This window comes from Sebastes umbrosus, chromosome 5 (assembly GCF_015220745.1).
Source record: "Sebastes umbrosus isolate fSebUmb1 chromosome 5, fSebUmb1.pri, whole genome shotgun sequence".
Classification (NCBI taxonomy): domain Eukaryota; kingdom Metazoa; phylum Chordata; class Actinopteri; order Perciformes; family Sebastidae; genus Sebastes; species Sebastes umbrosus.
In genome coordinates this window covers 25,958,810-25,975,426 of record NC_051273.1, presented here as the reverse complement: position 1 = coordinate 25,975,426, position 16,617 = coordinate 25,958,810, and the positions used below count along the sequence as shown (strand labels likewise).

General features: G+C 40.6%; 1 protein-coding gene across 3 annotated transcripts in view; it reads left to right on the top strand.

The window, feature by feature from the left end:
* The first annotated feature begins 1,651 nt into the window (after nucleotides 1-1,651).
* Nucleotides 1,652-16,617, top strand: part of rubcn (rubicon autophagy regulator) — a 29,109-nt gene continuing 14,143 nt past the window's right edge. Inside the window, exons 1-12 of one of the 3 annotated variants that reach the window (XM_037769522.1) lie at nucleotides 1,652-1,910; nucleotides 5,423-5,576; nucleotides 6,240-6,323; nucleotides 7,802-7,961; nucleotides 8,235-8,341; nucleotides 9,376-9,601; nucleotides 10,852-11,283; nucleotides 12,972-13,019; nucleotides 13,785-13,880; nucleotides 14,319-14,434; nucleotides 15,451-15,649; nucleotides 15,865-15,972. In XM_037769522.1, coding sequence (XP_037625450.1) covers nucleotides 1,873-1,910; nucleotides 5,423-5,576; nucleotides 6,240-6,323; nucleotides 7,802-7,961; nucleotides 8,235-8,341; nucleotides 9,376-9,601; nucleotides 10,852-11,283; nucleotides 12,972-13,019; nucleotides 13,785-13,880; nucleotides 14,319-14,434; nucleotides 15,451-15,649; nucleotides 15,865-15,972 — 1,768 coding nt within the window. In that variant the 5' untranslated portion in view covers nucleotides 1,652-1,872. The remainder of the gene's footprint in view (nucleotides 1,911-5,422; nucleotides 5,577-6,239; nucleotides 6,324-7,801; nucleotides 7,962-8,234; nucleotides 8,342-9,375; nucleotides 9,602-10,851; nucleotides 11,284-12,971; nucleotides 13,020-13,784; nucleotides 13,881-14,318; nucleotides 14,435-15,450; nucleotides 15,650-15,864; nucleotides 15,973-16,617) is intronic. The other 2 variants (XM_037769524.1, XM_037769523.1) reach the window with 2 other exon arrangements.

The following is a 16,617-nucleotide window of genomic DNA, read 5'->3' as shown; positions in this document are numbered from 1 at the left end:
ACTAAATATACGTCTGAATGGTGGCGACATCATCTAAGAGTCATCTCCAAGAACAACCCCACTCAAGAAAACTGTAGTGCAGAAACTTCAGGGATTGTAACACCCAGTCCTACTAATAATCTGAGATTATATGAATTAAAGTGATAATGTTCTCAGATGGATGACATGATTATATCATTACATCATTAATGTAATCAGTTACACCTGTGCTTTACCTGCCATGACAAGTCAAAATGTCGTCCATGAGAAAGAAAACATAAAGTCTTTGTTCTCTGTAGAGCTTTTTTCAACTTGAATTTGAAATTTGGGTAAATGTAAATACCTAAAGCCAAACATTTGCCTTAAAGTACATTTCTCCTATAGTTTTAGAGCTGGGAAAATAATTACAAACATATACATTGTGGATCACCTTGTTCCAGCGCTTCATTGAAAGTATACAATGTTTTCACAGGGCGAGGTATTATAATTCTAGACATCAGAAATGTTGTAGATGTCTTCCCATACTATATCACACGATAGTATATTATACAATATTATTTTGATATGTTAAACTGTTTTAATAAATGATATGCTGTATTATATTTCTATTATAATTCCAGACAAACACTAAGTGTCATTACGTAATCATATTATATATTAGACCGGTGTACAATGTACTAGACTTGCTGACTCTGCTGCTATAATTTTGTCTTTAATTGCTTTTGTATAGTTTATTTTTTCTTATTTTAGTTTTATACACCTCTTATTATTTATTTTGTACTTTCTTTATTTATCTGTAGTTAATTAATAATAATATAATTTAATATAATAATAATTATTTTAGAAATAATTTTATACACCTTTCTTCAAAATTAAAGATGTATTTGGTTACTTTGGAAAATTCAGGATCCTAATTTTTGGCTGAACAACATGAGTTTGTAATGTCTGACTGTGTTAAATATACAGTCTGTGATCAGCAGGTAGAGAATGAATGTAATCAATGTATCCTCATTGGGTTATACTGTAGATTCAAAGGCGTGTGAGTTCAAACAGGGGGCAACAGACATGAGTGCAATAGTATTAACTAACAGCAGGTGTCAGTGATGACTAGAGTTAATCCTGTTGAGCAGTCATGTGTCTTCAGAGAGCTCTTTCTCTGGAAGATCCTCCATGATGGCAGAGTGTGTTTTCATTTGGGGTATACCTCCGCCAATCAGTCAAGTTGCAGTTTGGATCCATATCTGTCCAAAATGTCATCACTTCATCATTTTATCCTATTAGACATTTGTGTGAAATTATTAGGATCAGCTTATGAATTCTTGAGTTATGTCCAAAAACGTTTTTGTGAGGTCACAGTGACCTTGACCTTTGACCACAAAATTCTCATCAGTTCAATCTTGAGTCCAAGTGGATGTTTGTGCCAAATTTGAAGAAACTCCCTCCAGACAGATCAAGTCACTGGGTCCAGACAGGCCCTGGTGCAACTCTCTGTTTGAGCCACTAGATGGCAACACCAGACAGTTCAACACCAGACAGTAAATATCAGAGCGTTTACTTGTTAACTTTACATACAGCAAGTCCTGCAAACTGCAAACTCACCTACTAACCCGCCCACATACTGCCAGAACAACTAAGAAACAAAGAACGTGTTATAAAGTGGGCAGAGCAGAGAACATCACCGCCCACGAGCTGATGATGACAGCAGGTCAGGCGGCCTCCTCTGTTGTGATCCTCAGCTCAGACAGACAGACACACAGGCGGGGCGGAGACATGGAGGAAGACTGGAAGTAACTACTTCAAGCTGCTCTACTACTGCGGTAACAGCCCGCTGTATGAGATAAGATACCGGGGAAGCTGGCAGCTCTGTACGGTACTCGGTTCCTCCCGGTGGACATGGAGGTACCGGCGGAGGGAGAGGCGGAGGAGCGACGGTGAGTGACAGCCTGCACTGGGCTAGCTACCTAGCAACCTAGCTACCTAGCAACCTAGCTACCTAGCAACACTAGCTAGCTAGCAACACTGGTGGATAACTGACGCTGGAGTGCTAAGCTAGCTGTAAAGCTAAGCTAACCTGACATGTCAGTGTTTGACAGCTTGGAGCAAACAATACAGGCTGGCTGCGTGGTTTGTCAGCCTGTGTGATATAAAAAGACATCTAATGTGAGTAATTAATGAGCGTTTGGTTGCTTTTAAGCATTAACATTTACTACCTAGCGTAAATAGTGCTAGCTGTTAGCTCTCTGCTAGCTTGGTTGTGCTAACAGCAAACAGCTAGCTGTCAGATGAAGCTGACATCAGAGAGAGAAGTTGCTGTTTGCATTGTGCAGGATATTATAACACACTATTAAAGGAATTTAAATATCCACATTGGGTTTAAAAGTATTAGCAAATTTAGCAAGGCTCCATACTTTTATTGTTTGTACACAAGCTGACATGAATAACATTAAAATAACATAAACATTACAGGAAGAGCTTGTTTAAAAAGAGGAACTGCTGCACAAGTTCACGCAGTTTCTACCCTGTGTGCTGCAACAAGAGAGGCTGAAATGACCTTTCAGTCTGAACAATGCACATATATATGCTTTTTGACATCAGTATTGTGAGTATTGTTTCAGTAGTGTAGAGTTTCCTGCCTTGTTAGGGCATTATTAGGTACACATGATGATGATGATGATGAGCAAGGCAAGGCAGCTTTATTTGTAGAGTGTATTTCAGCAACAGGGCAATTCAGAGTGCTTTACATAAACATTCAAGAACATTGACACAAAGTGCAAAAGAACATTAAGACATAATTAAAACAGTCATAAAAACATTAAAGATTAGAAAATAAAAACAAGCTGAAAAAGCTAGGATAGAAGTTAAAATAGAGTATAACACACAAGAGTAAAAGCTGTAGTGCAGTATAAGATCATTATCTGGTTTAATAAAAGGCAGCAGCAAACAGGAAAGTTTGAAGCTTTGATTTAAAAGATCTCAGAGTTGTAGCGGTCCAGCAGGTTTCTGGGAGCTTGTTCCAGATATTTGGTGATAAAAACTGAACACTGCTTCTGCATGTTTAGTTGTGACTCTGGGGACACTAAGCAGACCTGATCCAGATGAACCTGAGAGGTCTGGATGGTTCATAACATAGCAGAAGATCAGAAATGTATTTTGGCCCTAAACCATTTAGTGCTTTGTAAACCAGCAGAAGTATTTTGAAATCAGTTCTCTGAGAGACAGGGAGCCAGAGTAGAGACTTCAGAACTGGACTGATGTGATCCACTTTCTTGGTCTTAGTGAGGACTGTAGCAGCAGGGGGCTGAATCAGGGCCAGAGCAGGGCCATTATCACTTTGAAATTATCTTTGTTTGTTTAGGATTTGCAAATCAGATTGTATAAACAAATCTGTCTTGAGGCTTCTCAAATAGAGCATGCACACCTTCTCCTCCCTTTGTCATTTGTGTTGTCCATCCATCGTGTACGATGATGACTCTTACTTTTGTTTGTTATGAGACGTTTGATGGCTGTAGAGTCTAATGCGGGATGCACCCAACATAACAGAGAGTTGATCCTAACCTCAACAACCTCTCTGAGCCTTGTAGAATTTCACCCCATGATGTCCAACACACACACACACACACACACACACACACACACACACACACTTACACATACACACACTCACACATACACACACTCATGTTGCATAAATACATTATGCTCTGGAGAATGCTCTCTATTCAGCCTCCACCTTTCCATGTTACATGATGTGATTTGATTAGTTAGATAGGTACCTGAACTCGTGATGGTGTTTTTTTTTTTTTTTATAAAGAAAGACTTGTGTTCATAAATGTGCTATTCGTAGAAGGGAAGTACTTATCTGACCTTTTCAGTCCAGATACAGATACTGATACCTGGGCTTTGGGTATCAGCTGATTCCGAGTACTGATCCAATACCAGTGTTTAACTAATAAGCTGTATGCCTCACTGTTTGGAAGTGACTGGGATCATTCCTTTAAATGTAAGGCAACATCAAGCTTGACTTAAACATTACTTTCCTAACTTTGTACCACAAAATGTTAACTTAAACAGGAATTAAAATTCCAGTATATAATGTGTATAGTATATTATGGCTGTGTATTGGCAAGAATCTGGCGATGCGATTCGTATCATGATACAGGGGTAACGATTCTGTATATTGTGATTTATTGCATTACTGTAAGCAAGTCAACATATTGCAGTCTTTGAAATTTAATTTTAGGAAAACTGTCATAGTATAAAGAACACACCAGAAATACACCATTTTAGAATAGACAAAATAACACATTTATACTGCATTCAAAAAAGGCATGGTTTTTGCCCCAAACTGCATGGGAGTAGCATAAAGTGGGCATGTCTGTAAAGGGGAGACTCTGGGGTACCCATAGGACCCATTTTCATCCACTTCTCTGTCCGACCCGATGATTGTGAGTTTATTAGAGAAAGAAAATAAAATAATCCTCAATTGTGGGTTAGTCAGTGAGGCTACATGACTGCACTGCCTTTATTTTTGGACCATTAATGTTGATATATTTTGATTCATGAATTATGTGGGGGGCTGATTCTTATATCTAATGCATTTTAAGCACACACCACGCACTAAAGTGTATAGTATATAAGAAGCAGATGACCAGTTAAATGATCTATACTCAAAGAAAGTCCTCAAGTGTTGGCAGTTTGTCCCGTTGCAGCTGTTGTGTGACTAGTTCTCAATAGTTTGACTATTCAGTTTGACTGCTGACTTAAGGGGAAAAAGAGGAAGTCCTGGATATGAGCCAGCACTTTATGGCTCTGAGGGAATGTGGCCTGATAATATTGTGTTGTGTCTGACACTTTTGGAGCAATAGCTTTTCCATAGCTGTATCCTACAGATAAGGTGGCTCCATATCAACCAGTAGTTGTGGTTTGTAATATAGGATATCAACATTGAGACTTTAGGAAGGTCCCTGGCTGCTTGCAGAAAATATCAACTTTAAAGCTTCTAATACACATACACACATACACGATCATATGGGATCATGGTTGCATCATAAATGTCACTAATAGGCCAAATAGTTTTGCTTGTGCTGTGCTATCAAGCACAGGTGCTATCAGATTCTTGTAAACATTTTGTTTATTTGGCAGGAGTAGGTGTCTATTTATGTATCCATCTATTTAGGCAAGGATGTGGTGATACTGCTGACACATTTTATTGATGGTCAGCATTCCCGGTTAGTCACTCAGTTCAGAGTAAAGCAACGTTATCGTAACTAAACTGCTGAAGACTTGATTTTTAAGTTCGGGAAAAGTATTTGTGTTCACGTGAGTAATGATTTAAAGCCACAACACTGCTAACACCAGCACTTCTTTACCTCCTTCCTCATTCCTAAACTTCCTCCCTCACCCTGTCCATCTCCTCTTTACTGCTGCTCTGTTTTCCTCACAGGAAGGAGCACTGGAAGCTGCTGTCCAGTCTGAAGACCACAGTGGAGGGTCTTCTGTCCACCAACAACCCCAACGTGTGGTCACGTTACGGCGGCCTGGAACGGCTCCACAAGGACATGAACAACATCCTGAGCCATGGATTGAAGAATGAGCAGGTCAAAACCGACTGATGCCACTACACCTTTCGTATTTATTTGTTGCGAACAGCTTACTGATCACTTTCTGTGTGACCTCCAGCCAGCTCTGACAGATTTGCAAGTCAAAGTTAGCTTTAGCTCGCAAATCTGCACTGAAGTCTTGTGTTTGAACACGGAGGAGTAATTGATTGTAGGTTTGTCCCATAACCCCACAATACCACACCATCAGACAACAAACTGCAGTATCGGTTGGCTCAATATTTCCAGATTACCCACATTACACCTGCGATATCACATTCTGCATTGGTGGGAATCTGATTGCAGCTGCAGGTGCTACAGACAAATGCCACCGACAACCTACAAAAGTAATACAAACTACAGTTACGTTAGTAAATGTAACCTTTCTCTTCATCAGAGAGTAAGATTATCACTCACCCACAGGTTGTCAGGAATGGGTTTAATAGGTTTTATCACACGCTTTACCAATGTAGCTGATAATTGTTATTACATTTTGCCACGTATTTACATTATTAGAAAGGTATTTCCAGTATTATCCGTTCACTTCCTGAAATACAGGGGGAAATGGTTCACCATGGGCTGCACTTCCTCTTCATAATGGCTTATTATGTTTATTGAAGCTGGTTTTCTCTGTAACTGGGTCATGCTGGTTTTGTGTTGCAGGTGTACTACAAGCAGAGAGACTATTGGCCATTTGTGTGGTGTGTTCGCTACATCAGCCCCCACCTCGCCTCACACGTTGAACAGGTATGAATCATGCCAGCAACCTGCAGGGTTGTATGTAAATATTTTCAAGTTTAGTCAGTATACAAATCTCTAAACATGAAAGAGGTTTTTGTCTTATACTGATTTTACCCATAATGTTAAGCAGGTTCCCGCCAACTGAAGAAATAAAAGTCACTGTGTCAGCGATTAGGGCTTTGCTGATAAGACGTTAATGTTCAGGAGGAGAGTGCGCATGGGAAAATGTAATTACAACTATATAATCAGTATTGTAGGATCACAAGTGTCACGCTTGAACATAAAGGGAAAATAAATCACTGACAAAACTTGCAAGAGCCGATGATTTATTTAAAAAATGTTTCTACACAGGCTTCTTAGTTACACAGATACTTCTACCCTGTTTTTTGCACAATAGTTTTATTTATCTCCTAATCATGAGTCACCTTGTTGCTTGGTTTGTGTTTCAAAAGCTAAAAACAGTGTTTGAATTTTTGAGAACTTTCCACATTTACTGTAAGAGGGGTATGTTTCAGTTCTGTATTTCATATTCATACTCAAGAAATGATGATGAGCCTATGCATTGTATTCATTGTTTTACTTTTAGGAGAGAATAACCTGCTGCTTTGTAGCCAGGCTCCACGTCCAGACCACATTCTGATGAGTTTTGTATTTTGGCATCTGCACATTTGTTTGTTTGCTCCGCTGGCAACTGTGACAGGAATGTAACTCTCATTTAGCTGATGAATTGTGCTTGACTTAGCTTGTTGGGCAGTGAAAATAGGTAGTGAATTTGAGAGACAGTCTGCTTGCCAGACAAAAACAATAGTTCCTTCTTTTGTAAAGTTTTTAGTTACATGCAAAGTAAATACCTGACATAGTCCACACTGTCAGATGCCTTCAACAGAGTCACTACACTTTCTGGATTACCTGTAGCGCTAAGTTATTGTGTTGCGGTGTGTTGTGGAGAACAGTCCCCTCTGTCAAGTGTGCAGCAGTGAAGAGACGTGGAGTAGCTGGATTCTAATTATGTCCTCTGTTTCTGACCAGCAGGACTTATAGCACACCCGGCCGAGATTAAATCATCATGTGACGATTGGTTGTTGATATCTTGTCTACCATCTCTTAGTTTTGTGCTGAGATGTTTTTTCTCACTCCTCATTCCACTCATTGCTCACTCTGTTTAGACTGTCAGTCCTATCATCGGCATCACGTCATGTCAGACCCGTTTCTTCACCACTCCCCCATGGCTTTTTTTTAGACAAATAGATGGAGTATCATACAAACTGGGCTGCACACAAACAGCAGTATGTTTGGAGTAAATAGAGTAGGATTTGGAACAAGATCCCATGATACCGGTTGTCGTTCTTTTTCATATAACAAACAGTGGGGATGAAATAACAAATGAGGACATTAAAAATAAAAATTTAAATGTGTCCCTTCTAGCTCTCCCCTCACAATAAGCTCCTGTATCACATTTCTTTCTTTCCTCTGTCCGTCCACAGTTCAGTCACCTGGAGCCGGTGCTGACCAGCGGGATTCAGAATGCTGGTGAGAGCTACAAGGCCGAGCGCTGGCTCCTTCACAGCTTACAGGTTCACATGCTGTCGCCTCAGCTCCGACCTCTGCTCCGGCATCTGGGGCATACACGTAAATACTATAACGGTGAGTTATAATGGTCACGACGATGAGTCACATTAATGGTCCAGTTTAATTTGAAATGTAGACTAAAGTAAGAAGCAGCTAAAATGATAATTGTTCCTGTTCCCCAATTGTTTGTTCTTGTCCTTCTGTATGACTTTCTCTCCTCTCTTTTACTTTCCGTTTCTTCACTTATGCCCCACTAATATTATTAATATTATCTTTCTCATTATCTTATCTCCTTTCCTCTCTTTGTCACCCTCTCTGTTTCTCCTTCTCTCTGTCTCTTCCTTTCAGATGCTGCCTTTCTGCTGAGCGAGCCCCACGTGACCGCCATGTTCCAGTGTCTGGAAGCTGTGGAGCAGAATAACCCCAAACTGCTGGCCCAAGTAGACACTGTCGGGGTGGGTTTTGTAAAATTACATAAAGGGTAACATCGGTATTTTTCAACCTGGACCCTGTTATCCCATGTTTTTATGTCCAACTGGCAGACAAAATTTCTGACATTAGTCCAGTATTGAGGGAGAGCGCTGTAGATATCAGCTGCTCACGGCTGCAATATGGTGCTATCGGGGCAATATGGCACTGTTATTTACGTCCTCTAAAAGTGCTTGTTTTTGGCATCATAGGCTCTGATTGTTATTATAAGTGTCTGACATTATGGAAAGAGTCTCGCTCAAGGAGAAGTCTCGTTCTGAAATCTGGCGAGGTGACGTGTTGCCGGTAGACAACGGAGGAATAGTGGAATACATCCATGGCGGAAATGCAAGTGTTAGCCGGGCAGAGTTTGTTGTGTTGGACTACAGAAAGCGTAGCTTAGTGTTATCTAAAAGATTTTCGATGTCATGGCTGAATATTTAGATGATTTCCACAAGGTGGATGAGGTCTTTGAATTCGATGGCCGCCCGTATTTATTTGAGCAACAGTATACAGTATTCAAATTTTACATCGAGAGTTCTCCTTGAGTGGGACACAACAACAAACAGACGGGATTAAGCGAAAGGTACGAAAACGTTAGATTTTGTCTGTAGGGGTCCTTTCCATAATGTTATCAGACACTTATAATAACAATTTGAGTCTGTCGGTGGCAAAAACAAGCACTTTTAGTGAACGTAACGTTACATTGATGCTGCTCACTTGCCCTCGCAGCTCGTTTCACTTTCTCAATACTGGACTGATTTCAGAAATTGTTGTTCCCATTCATCACTTAGACACAAAAAACATGGGAAAATAGGGTCCAAGTTAAAAAATACCGATGTTACCCTTTAAAGTCTGTCTACTATGCTGCATTTATATCTCATCCATTATCATTTTGTTGTTAATCTTTTGTTCATCATCTTAATGATTTTTTTTTTGGTTCATGACATGATGTGATATTGATCTGTTTTATTTATTTTTGTTTGCATTTGTTTACATTTTGTATCTTTTCTCCCTCTAGCTGTCCCCTCTGAAGAGCCCACCATGTCTGGGCCTGTTGAAGAGCCAGAGCCTGTGTGTGCTGCCAGGAGCTGGTGGGGTTTGGAGGAACGCTGACTTGGCTCCCGGAAGAGAATCTCTAAATCGCAGACTCACCACCTCCAACTGCTCCCTCCGAGAAGCAGTCACCACCAGCCACAACTCTGGGAACACTACGGGAGCTGGATCCCAAAGCAGCAACAGCACAAGTGAGGAAACGTCGAAGGGTGACGGATGTAGTTTTTAAAGGGGGTTTTGTTTTGTTCATATTATGCTTTTAAAATGCATAATGCAGTCCTCTGATTCAGCTGAATGCTTAAAGATGCATGTTGACAGTTCTCATAAGGCTCAACTTAATGTGCTTTTATAATAACTCTCAAGGTAGGCAGACATTTAGCATCCATGTTATGATTTGAGCATATTTATGCTAAATGCAGTACCTGTGAGGATTTCTGGACAATATCTGTCATTGTTTTGTGTTGTTAATTGATTTCCAATAATAAATATATACATACATTTGCATAAAACCAGCATATTTGTCCACTCCCATGCTGATAAGAGTTTTAAATACTTGACAAATCTCCCTTTAAGGTACATTTTGAAACTGATAAAAAACATGCGATCAATTTGCGATTAGTCACGATTAATTATGGACAATCATGCGATTAATCGAAATTACATATCTTAAGCGATTGCCAACCCTAATTTTATTGACAGCACTAATTTATTATATATTTTTGGTCCATTGAAAATAAGGATAGGAGTTAGGAAGCAGTGGTACTTGCTATGTTGATATCTGAAGTGTAAAATGTATATTTCTTGCAACAGAGATTAATGGTAGGTTCACATGGAGCACACTTTGGGTCATGGGAGTTCACATCTGGAACCACATCTGGGTTTGTGTCCAATTTTAGGAACAGAAATTTAAGGTCATTCCCCAAAATTATTTCAGTTCCCAGCAAACAGTGTCATCTTGGACCAGTCTTCTTGTATTTGTCTCGATTTTAAGAGACAGATTTTGTAGTCGTACATTGAATGAAGCAAATGAAGAGCGAATGATCGCTATTCTGTTATCGGTACATACAGGGTGTTGGGGGTGAGATTGGGGGATGGCACTATGAATGCACTACAGTTTGTATGTGAATAGACTGGCTGAGTTAACCATACAGAGGCCTGATTGTTTGTGGACAAGATTAGTTATTGAAGAATGTGTTGATACAGACACAAAATGTCCTGATCTGGCTGTGCTCACTAAAGTGGATAAACAGTTTCAGAGTGGCTTTCCTAAAAAGTATTTTCACATTATTGTTACTTTTTTTGATAAAAAAACAATCTGTAAGATAAACTGTATCCATTCCACATCAGCAAAGCTTGAGCATGTGAGAGGGAAGAAACTGAGAAGGAGACCTGTGACCTTGTGTCTCAATCCATCTCACTGTATCTACCTGTTGTGTTGCAGACACTACCTCTTCAGCCAGCAGCCCGGGAGCTCCCTGGGTGTGTGCGTCCAGGCCAGAGGAGAGCGAGCGGGGTGTGACACCTCCTCCTGGTCTGGTCCCTGTCCCGTGCATCTCCCTCACAGAGTCCCCCTCGCCCAACTCCCTTCAGCCTGAGGCCGGGGACTCTGGTGACGGCGATTACGATGATGGTCCGGAGTACCTGGCTATTGGTAACCTGGGGCAACGCAGCCGCTGTGACTCCCGAAACTCCACCCACAGCAGTGAGCCGGGTGCCACCCCGGACCAGTCCCTGCAACGGAGTTCCCTAGCTCTAGCCCCAACCCCACCCAGACGCTCCTCTTTCTCAGAGGGCCAGAGGGGGCCGGGCCGGGGGACCCGAGGACACACCCGCTCGTTTTCTGACACAGGGGTCAATCAGAAACTCAGGAATGGTGAGTGAACTTAACTCCCATAACTCATGTGACAATAGCTGGGCTACCCTCCATCTATTTGTATGTTCACTACGTTGTATTGAGTAATAAAGGTTGAAGCGAAATTGAAAATTAAAAACAAAAAAAAAGAAGTGTAGTTGGCGAGCAACTGTAATTTTTTTTTTTTTTTTTTTAAATTCATTGCAGACTTAGTATTTTCTATGAACGGGCTTTGGATATCCTCAAAAAGTCTGCCACCATTTTAGCATAAAAATCTTAAAAGGCATTTGTGCATTAAAGCTGCAAATACAGTCTTTTATCCACAAAAAGCAAGCTAGGCTGAACCGAAGTGATGTATTCTGTACCTCTCCTCTGCTCCATTCCTTACAGCGTCACACCACCCGATGCAAATGGACTAAACGTACCCAATCTGTATTTTTGTTGTTTTTGATATTTTCTATAGAGCACATAAAACTTGGGTCTCGGGTCCGTGTTAATGTGCTATGCAAAGAAAAAACAAAATGTTGACGATCCTGTTTTAGCCTTGGCTCAAACTAAAGTCATTCCAGTGAAGGAAGATGCAAAGTCTATTTAATGTCACATGTCAGGACTCAACAACCCTATTATAGAGTGAGGCTTCAGTTTCCTGCAGGTGATGGAAGCATACCTGATTAACTATTCCTTTTTTTTGTTACACAATCTTTGCATAAAAGGAAGGTGAGATTCAGATGGGGGTTTACCTGCATAGTTTTTTTGTAGCTCTGTGAGATGTGGCGATGCCACCCTCTTTCTCACAAGGTGCACACTTCCTGTCTGGGGTTTTTAAATGTTTCTGAATTAACACCTCTGTTCTCTTTGCTCACTGTTTCCCCTCCTTGGCTTGAGGTAACTAGCTGAGCCCCTTCTTGTCTTGCCCCCTCGTGGCGCCGGGTCCGTGTTTATGTGCTATGAAAGAAAACAAAATGTCGACGGACCTGTTTTAGCCGTGGCTCAAACTACGGTCATTCATGCTGCACATTCCACTAAAGGAAGACATAATATATTTTCATTTTCTACCAATTATATTAGGCCTATATTTCCTAACAATGTTTGACACAAAGTCTATTTAAAGGCACAGGTCAGTTGGTTGGAGTGTGTGTGCGCGCATGTGTATTGGTGTCAGTTATATGCAGGGTTTGCCAACGTGAAACTATGACGGGGCAAATCAAATTGAATATTAATTAACTACTACTATTTCTACTGCTGCTACTACTACTACTACTACTACTAATGATAATAATAATTGAATACATTAATGGCAAAACAAGCTAAATATGGTGTTGATATTGGCAAAGGAATCGGCTATTGGCGATCACTCTGAACACTGTCGATCCCCGAGATCGTCGTCTATCATCACAACCCTATTATAGAGTGAGGCTTCAGTAAGAAGACGTGGAAACATGCCTGATTAACTATTCCCTTTTTTTGTTTGCATAAAATGAAGGTGAGATTCAGATGGGGGTTTACCTGCATAGTCTGTGTTTATTTGTAGCTCTGTAAGATGTGGCGAGGCCACACTCTTTCTCTGAAGGTGCACACTTCCTCTCTGGGGTTTTTAAATGTTTCTGAATTAACACCTCTATTCTCTTTGCTCACTGTTTCCTCTTCTTGGCTTGAGGTAACTGTCTCTCCTTCTGCTCTATCTCTCTTTTTTTACTGTGTGTGCGAAGGAGGGGGCCACCGAAAAATCACCATAATAATAGAAGATCCGGTAGCAGGTTGGCAGTGCAGTTCCACTGTGCTCCATGACTTTACCCCTCCCACACCTCTTTTCTTTTTCCCTCTGCATGCTGATGAACTCTTTATATCCCTCTCATTTCAAGTCTTCACCTCCTAATATGTGCTTTTGGTCTTTTTACTCTGTTTTGGTTTGTGTTACTCAGGTCAAATTGATGTGAGGAGGCCATGAATGAACCATTTCAGTGTTGTGTTTTTATTCATGCACACATTTTTCATAACCGATCAGTGTTGTGTTGAAAGTATCATGGAAGTTATATAGAAACTGTGTAAACATATTCATTTCATTACAGTTATGCTAGTGATGTCCTGTTATTTAGGATTAATACTTTAATGTAAATGTCAAAGATGAAGCAAAGCAGCTGTTTAATAAAGTAAACAGCTGTGTATTGCAGTATAATATATGCTGATTTTCTCAAGTAAAAGTAAGAATTGGACCACTCTTCTCTACCAGCTTATACATATAAATGTATAATTTCTGTGTCACTCAGACATTTTTTTTCTGAATCTGTACATCCCTAATTCAAGCCATTACACTGACAAAGGTCAGCAGTCATGTTTTTGTTTCTGCATGCAATAAAGTGAGCCATCTCCCTAGATTTTATTGATTGTTTGACGATAATGCGCTTTGTGTATGAATGGTGACGCATGTTCCCATCAATTTTAAAGAATCCAGTGTTTATTTTAGTGACTTTAGTGGCATTTAGGTGATAAAAGGCCCTTAACGTGGACTCTTTGTCTCTTAGAATCGACAGAGGACGACTGCTGCATAAAGAACTACAGCCCTTTCTCACCTCAGCGCAAGGATGTCAGCTCTCCTAGCTCCCTCTACATGGAGTCTCGTGAGTTTTCTGTTTGCAGTACTTTAAAAATGGGCATTTATTATTGCACTTAAAAATGAGTGCAATAGTAGAAAGAAAAACGTTGCACTTGTGCTGTGATTGTTAGAAAGTCCACAGCAAACTTAAATATGGGAGGAAGTTGGACAGCAAAGCTGACATGACATGTTGAAGAAAAATTAAGTTTTCAGTTCCTGAATGTGAATGTAGCAACAAGTGAGTCAGCTGGTCCATAAACGTGGCACTCTGGACCTGAGCAGGAAGGTCATAGAAAGGTTGATCAGGTGTGTGTGTATGTGTATATGTGCTATTGGGATTTTATGGTTTAGATAATAAGATAGTCTGATAGCATGCAGTTGGCTTTTGGCAAGCTCAGAGGATTTAATTTTCTTTGTGTATTGTTATCATGTATTTTCTGTGTACATGTGTTGGTCTCTTCAGATGGGTCCCAGTACAACAGCATTCCAGATGGGATGTTCAGGAAGCCGTCAGAGGGTCAGAGCCTCATCAGCTACCTGTCAGAGCAGGACTTTGGCAGCTGTGCTGACCTCGAGAAGGTCAGGGTTCGTTTTACCTCATAAGTGTAACTCATCTTGTTTTAAAACAATTTCGCGTTTTAGAAATAATCCATGTCCATATTAACACGCCTGAAAATCACACAACCATTCACGTACACTGGGCATGCGCGTGCTGTGGAAACAGGAAGTGGATTTGTCTACTCTGCTGAGCCTTTATGCTTTGTTCGTTTACTGCTTCTTTGTGAACTTTGCAATAGTTGTGCAGAACAAAAGGTCGCTCCGTAGGGCTGATAACGCCGCTGGACACGCCACTTGCAAATTGCTCACAAAGTGCTCACAAATCGCTCAAAAAATAAATTGCCTCCTGTACATGCAGGCAGTAGTGTCATTATAAAATGCTGAATTTAACTGCACAACAGCTGTTACCATTGACAACAAGGTCAGCAACGCCTGTAACTTGTTATCCATATTGAACTAACCACTGGTAGGGGAACGGTAATCACGGCTGATGTCGCTTGTTTTCTTCCGGAAAAATGTTACATGATAAGGGCGTGACCAATCAGGGAGAGACACATTGTGACTGATAAGACCCAATCAAGAAGCGAATGTGGGTGCCCATGTAATCGTCTTTCAAAGGTCTCCGTTACTGCCCAGCTGGACTAAAACACAACGCTGGAGTTTTCAAACTAAAACGGCGTCAGCAGCGTTTTTAAACGTCTCTGTTTTAGGGGTTCTTAAAATGCCAGAATAGTGTGGACTTGGCAGAAACGTAGAAAAGTTTTAAAATTAAAAGGTATTAGTGTGAATGTAGACTACTGTCTGTGCTGATTGATAAGTTAGTCCATCACTAACTTGGTCAAACTCTGATAATATACACTTTTTATACAAAGTGATGCAGTTCAAAGTGCTTAACGATTGCAACTCCGTGCTAAACTTCTGCCAAACTTGTGATAAATTAAAGTTTACAAAAAGTACGTTGTTGAACTTAATTATGTTGCACAACTTAAAAGTCTTGTCTCCTCTGATTGAGTCATAATATTCTTTTTGTTCTGTAGGAGAACGCTCATTTCAGCATCTCAGAGTCCCTTATTGCTGCCATTGAGCTGATGAAGTACAACCTGCGGCGTCGGGAGGAGGAGGGCGAGGAGGAGGGAGACAGCGACGTTGAGATTCAGCAGCTCAAACAGAAGATCCGCCTGCGAAGGCAGGTGATCCGACGCAGCCGTGTGCCGCCCTGCGCAAACTCCCAGCAACGTAAGGCAACATTATAGTCATCTGTACAGACAGTTTTCTTCATACGATTCTTCATTGACAAAGAAATTATTAGTTGATTATTTACCATTTTATGTTCTTTTAACAATGCTTTCAGTTATTAGACATTGCATCTCAGTAACTTTCACAAATATACTTCATTTGCTACTGTTGATTTCTGTCCTTTATTTCCGTATTATCTCCTTCCTCTCCTGCAGTTTTCCACTCCACTGACAGCGGAGGCTCCAGGAGGAGCTCTCAGGACTCCTGCCAGGGCCTGTCTGACTCCGGCTCAGCAGAGGAGGTGGAGGAGTGCGAACTAAGAGGTAGAGAGAGGGAATGAGGGAGCACCAGGAAACATTAACAGTCTTTGCTTTTGAGTGTCACAATTGGTAAACAGCAACTTCTTCCATCCAGGCATTTAACTGCACATTTTGTATATTTGTCAGTTCAGCTCGCATCTTTTTACCGGATGATGAACAAACTACAGAGTGATATGATGCAGTTAACAGTGTTACCTTCCAGCTGCTGTTGATAGACAGAAATTTGAAGTTTGACCAAAGTATTGATTTAAAAAAAAAAAATTTAAATATGTAGGACGCCTCTGAAGACTTCATAATTTTTCTGTGTGAATGAGTTTGTTTCTGTTCTGGTCATAATTCATAAGCTCATCACCACACTTGCTTAATGTTGCTAACCCTGCATGTCACGTTTTACCACGGAAGTCCAAGTACAAAAGTCACAGAATGGTAGCCTGTAAAATGTTTTTACTAGTGTTGCTATTTATACAGACGTTACAGTCATGTGAGATGCCAGATTTATACGGTCATGATCCTTTGATAGGGTGTGTTTGGCCTGGAAAAGCTTCTTGTTTATTCCAGTCAGTGTTCACGACGCTTAAACATTTTCCTCTGAATTAACTGATTAGATTTCAGTTGCTGTTTTGTGTGACAAATAGTATCCGCAAGAGA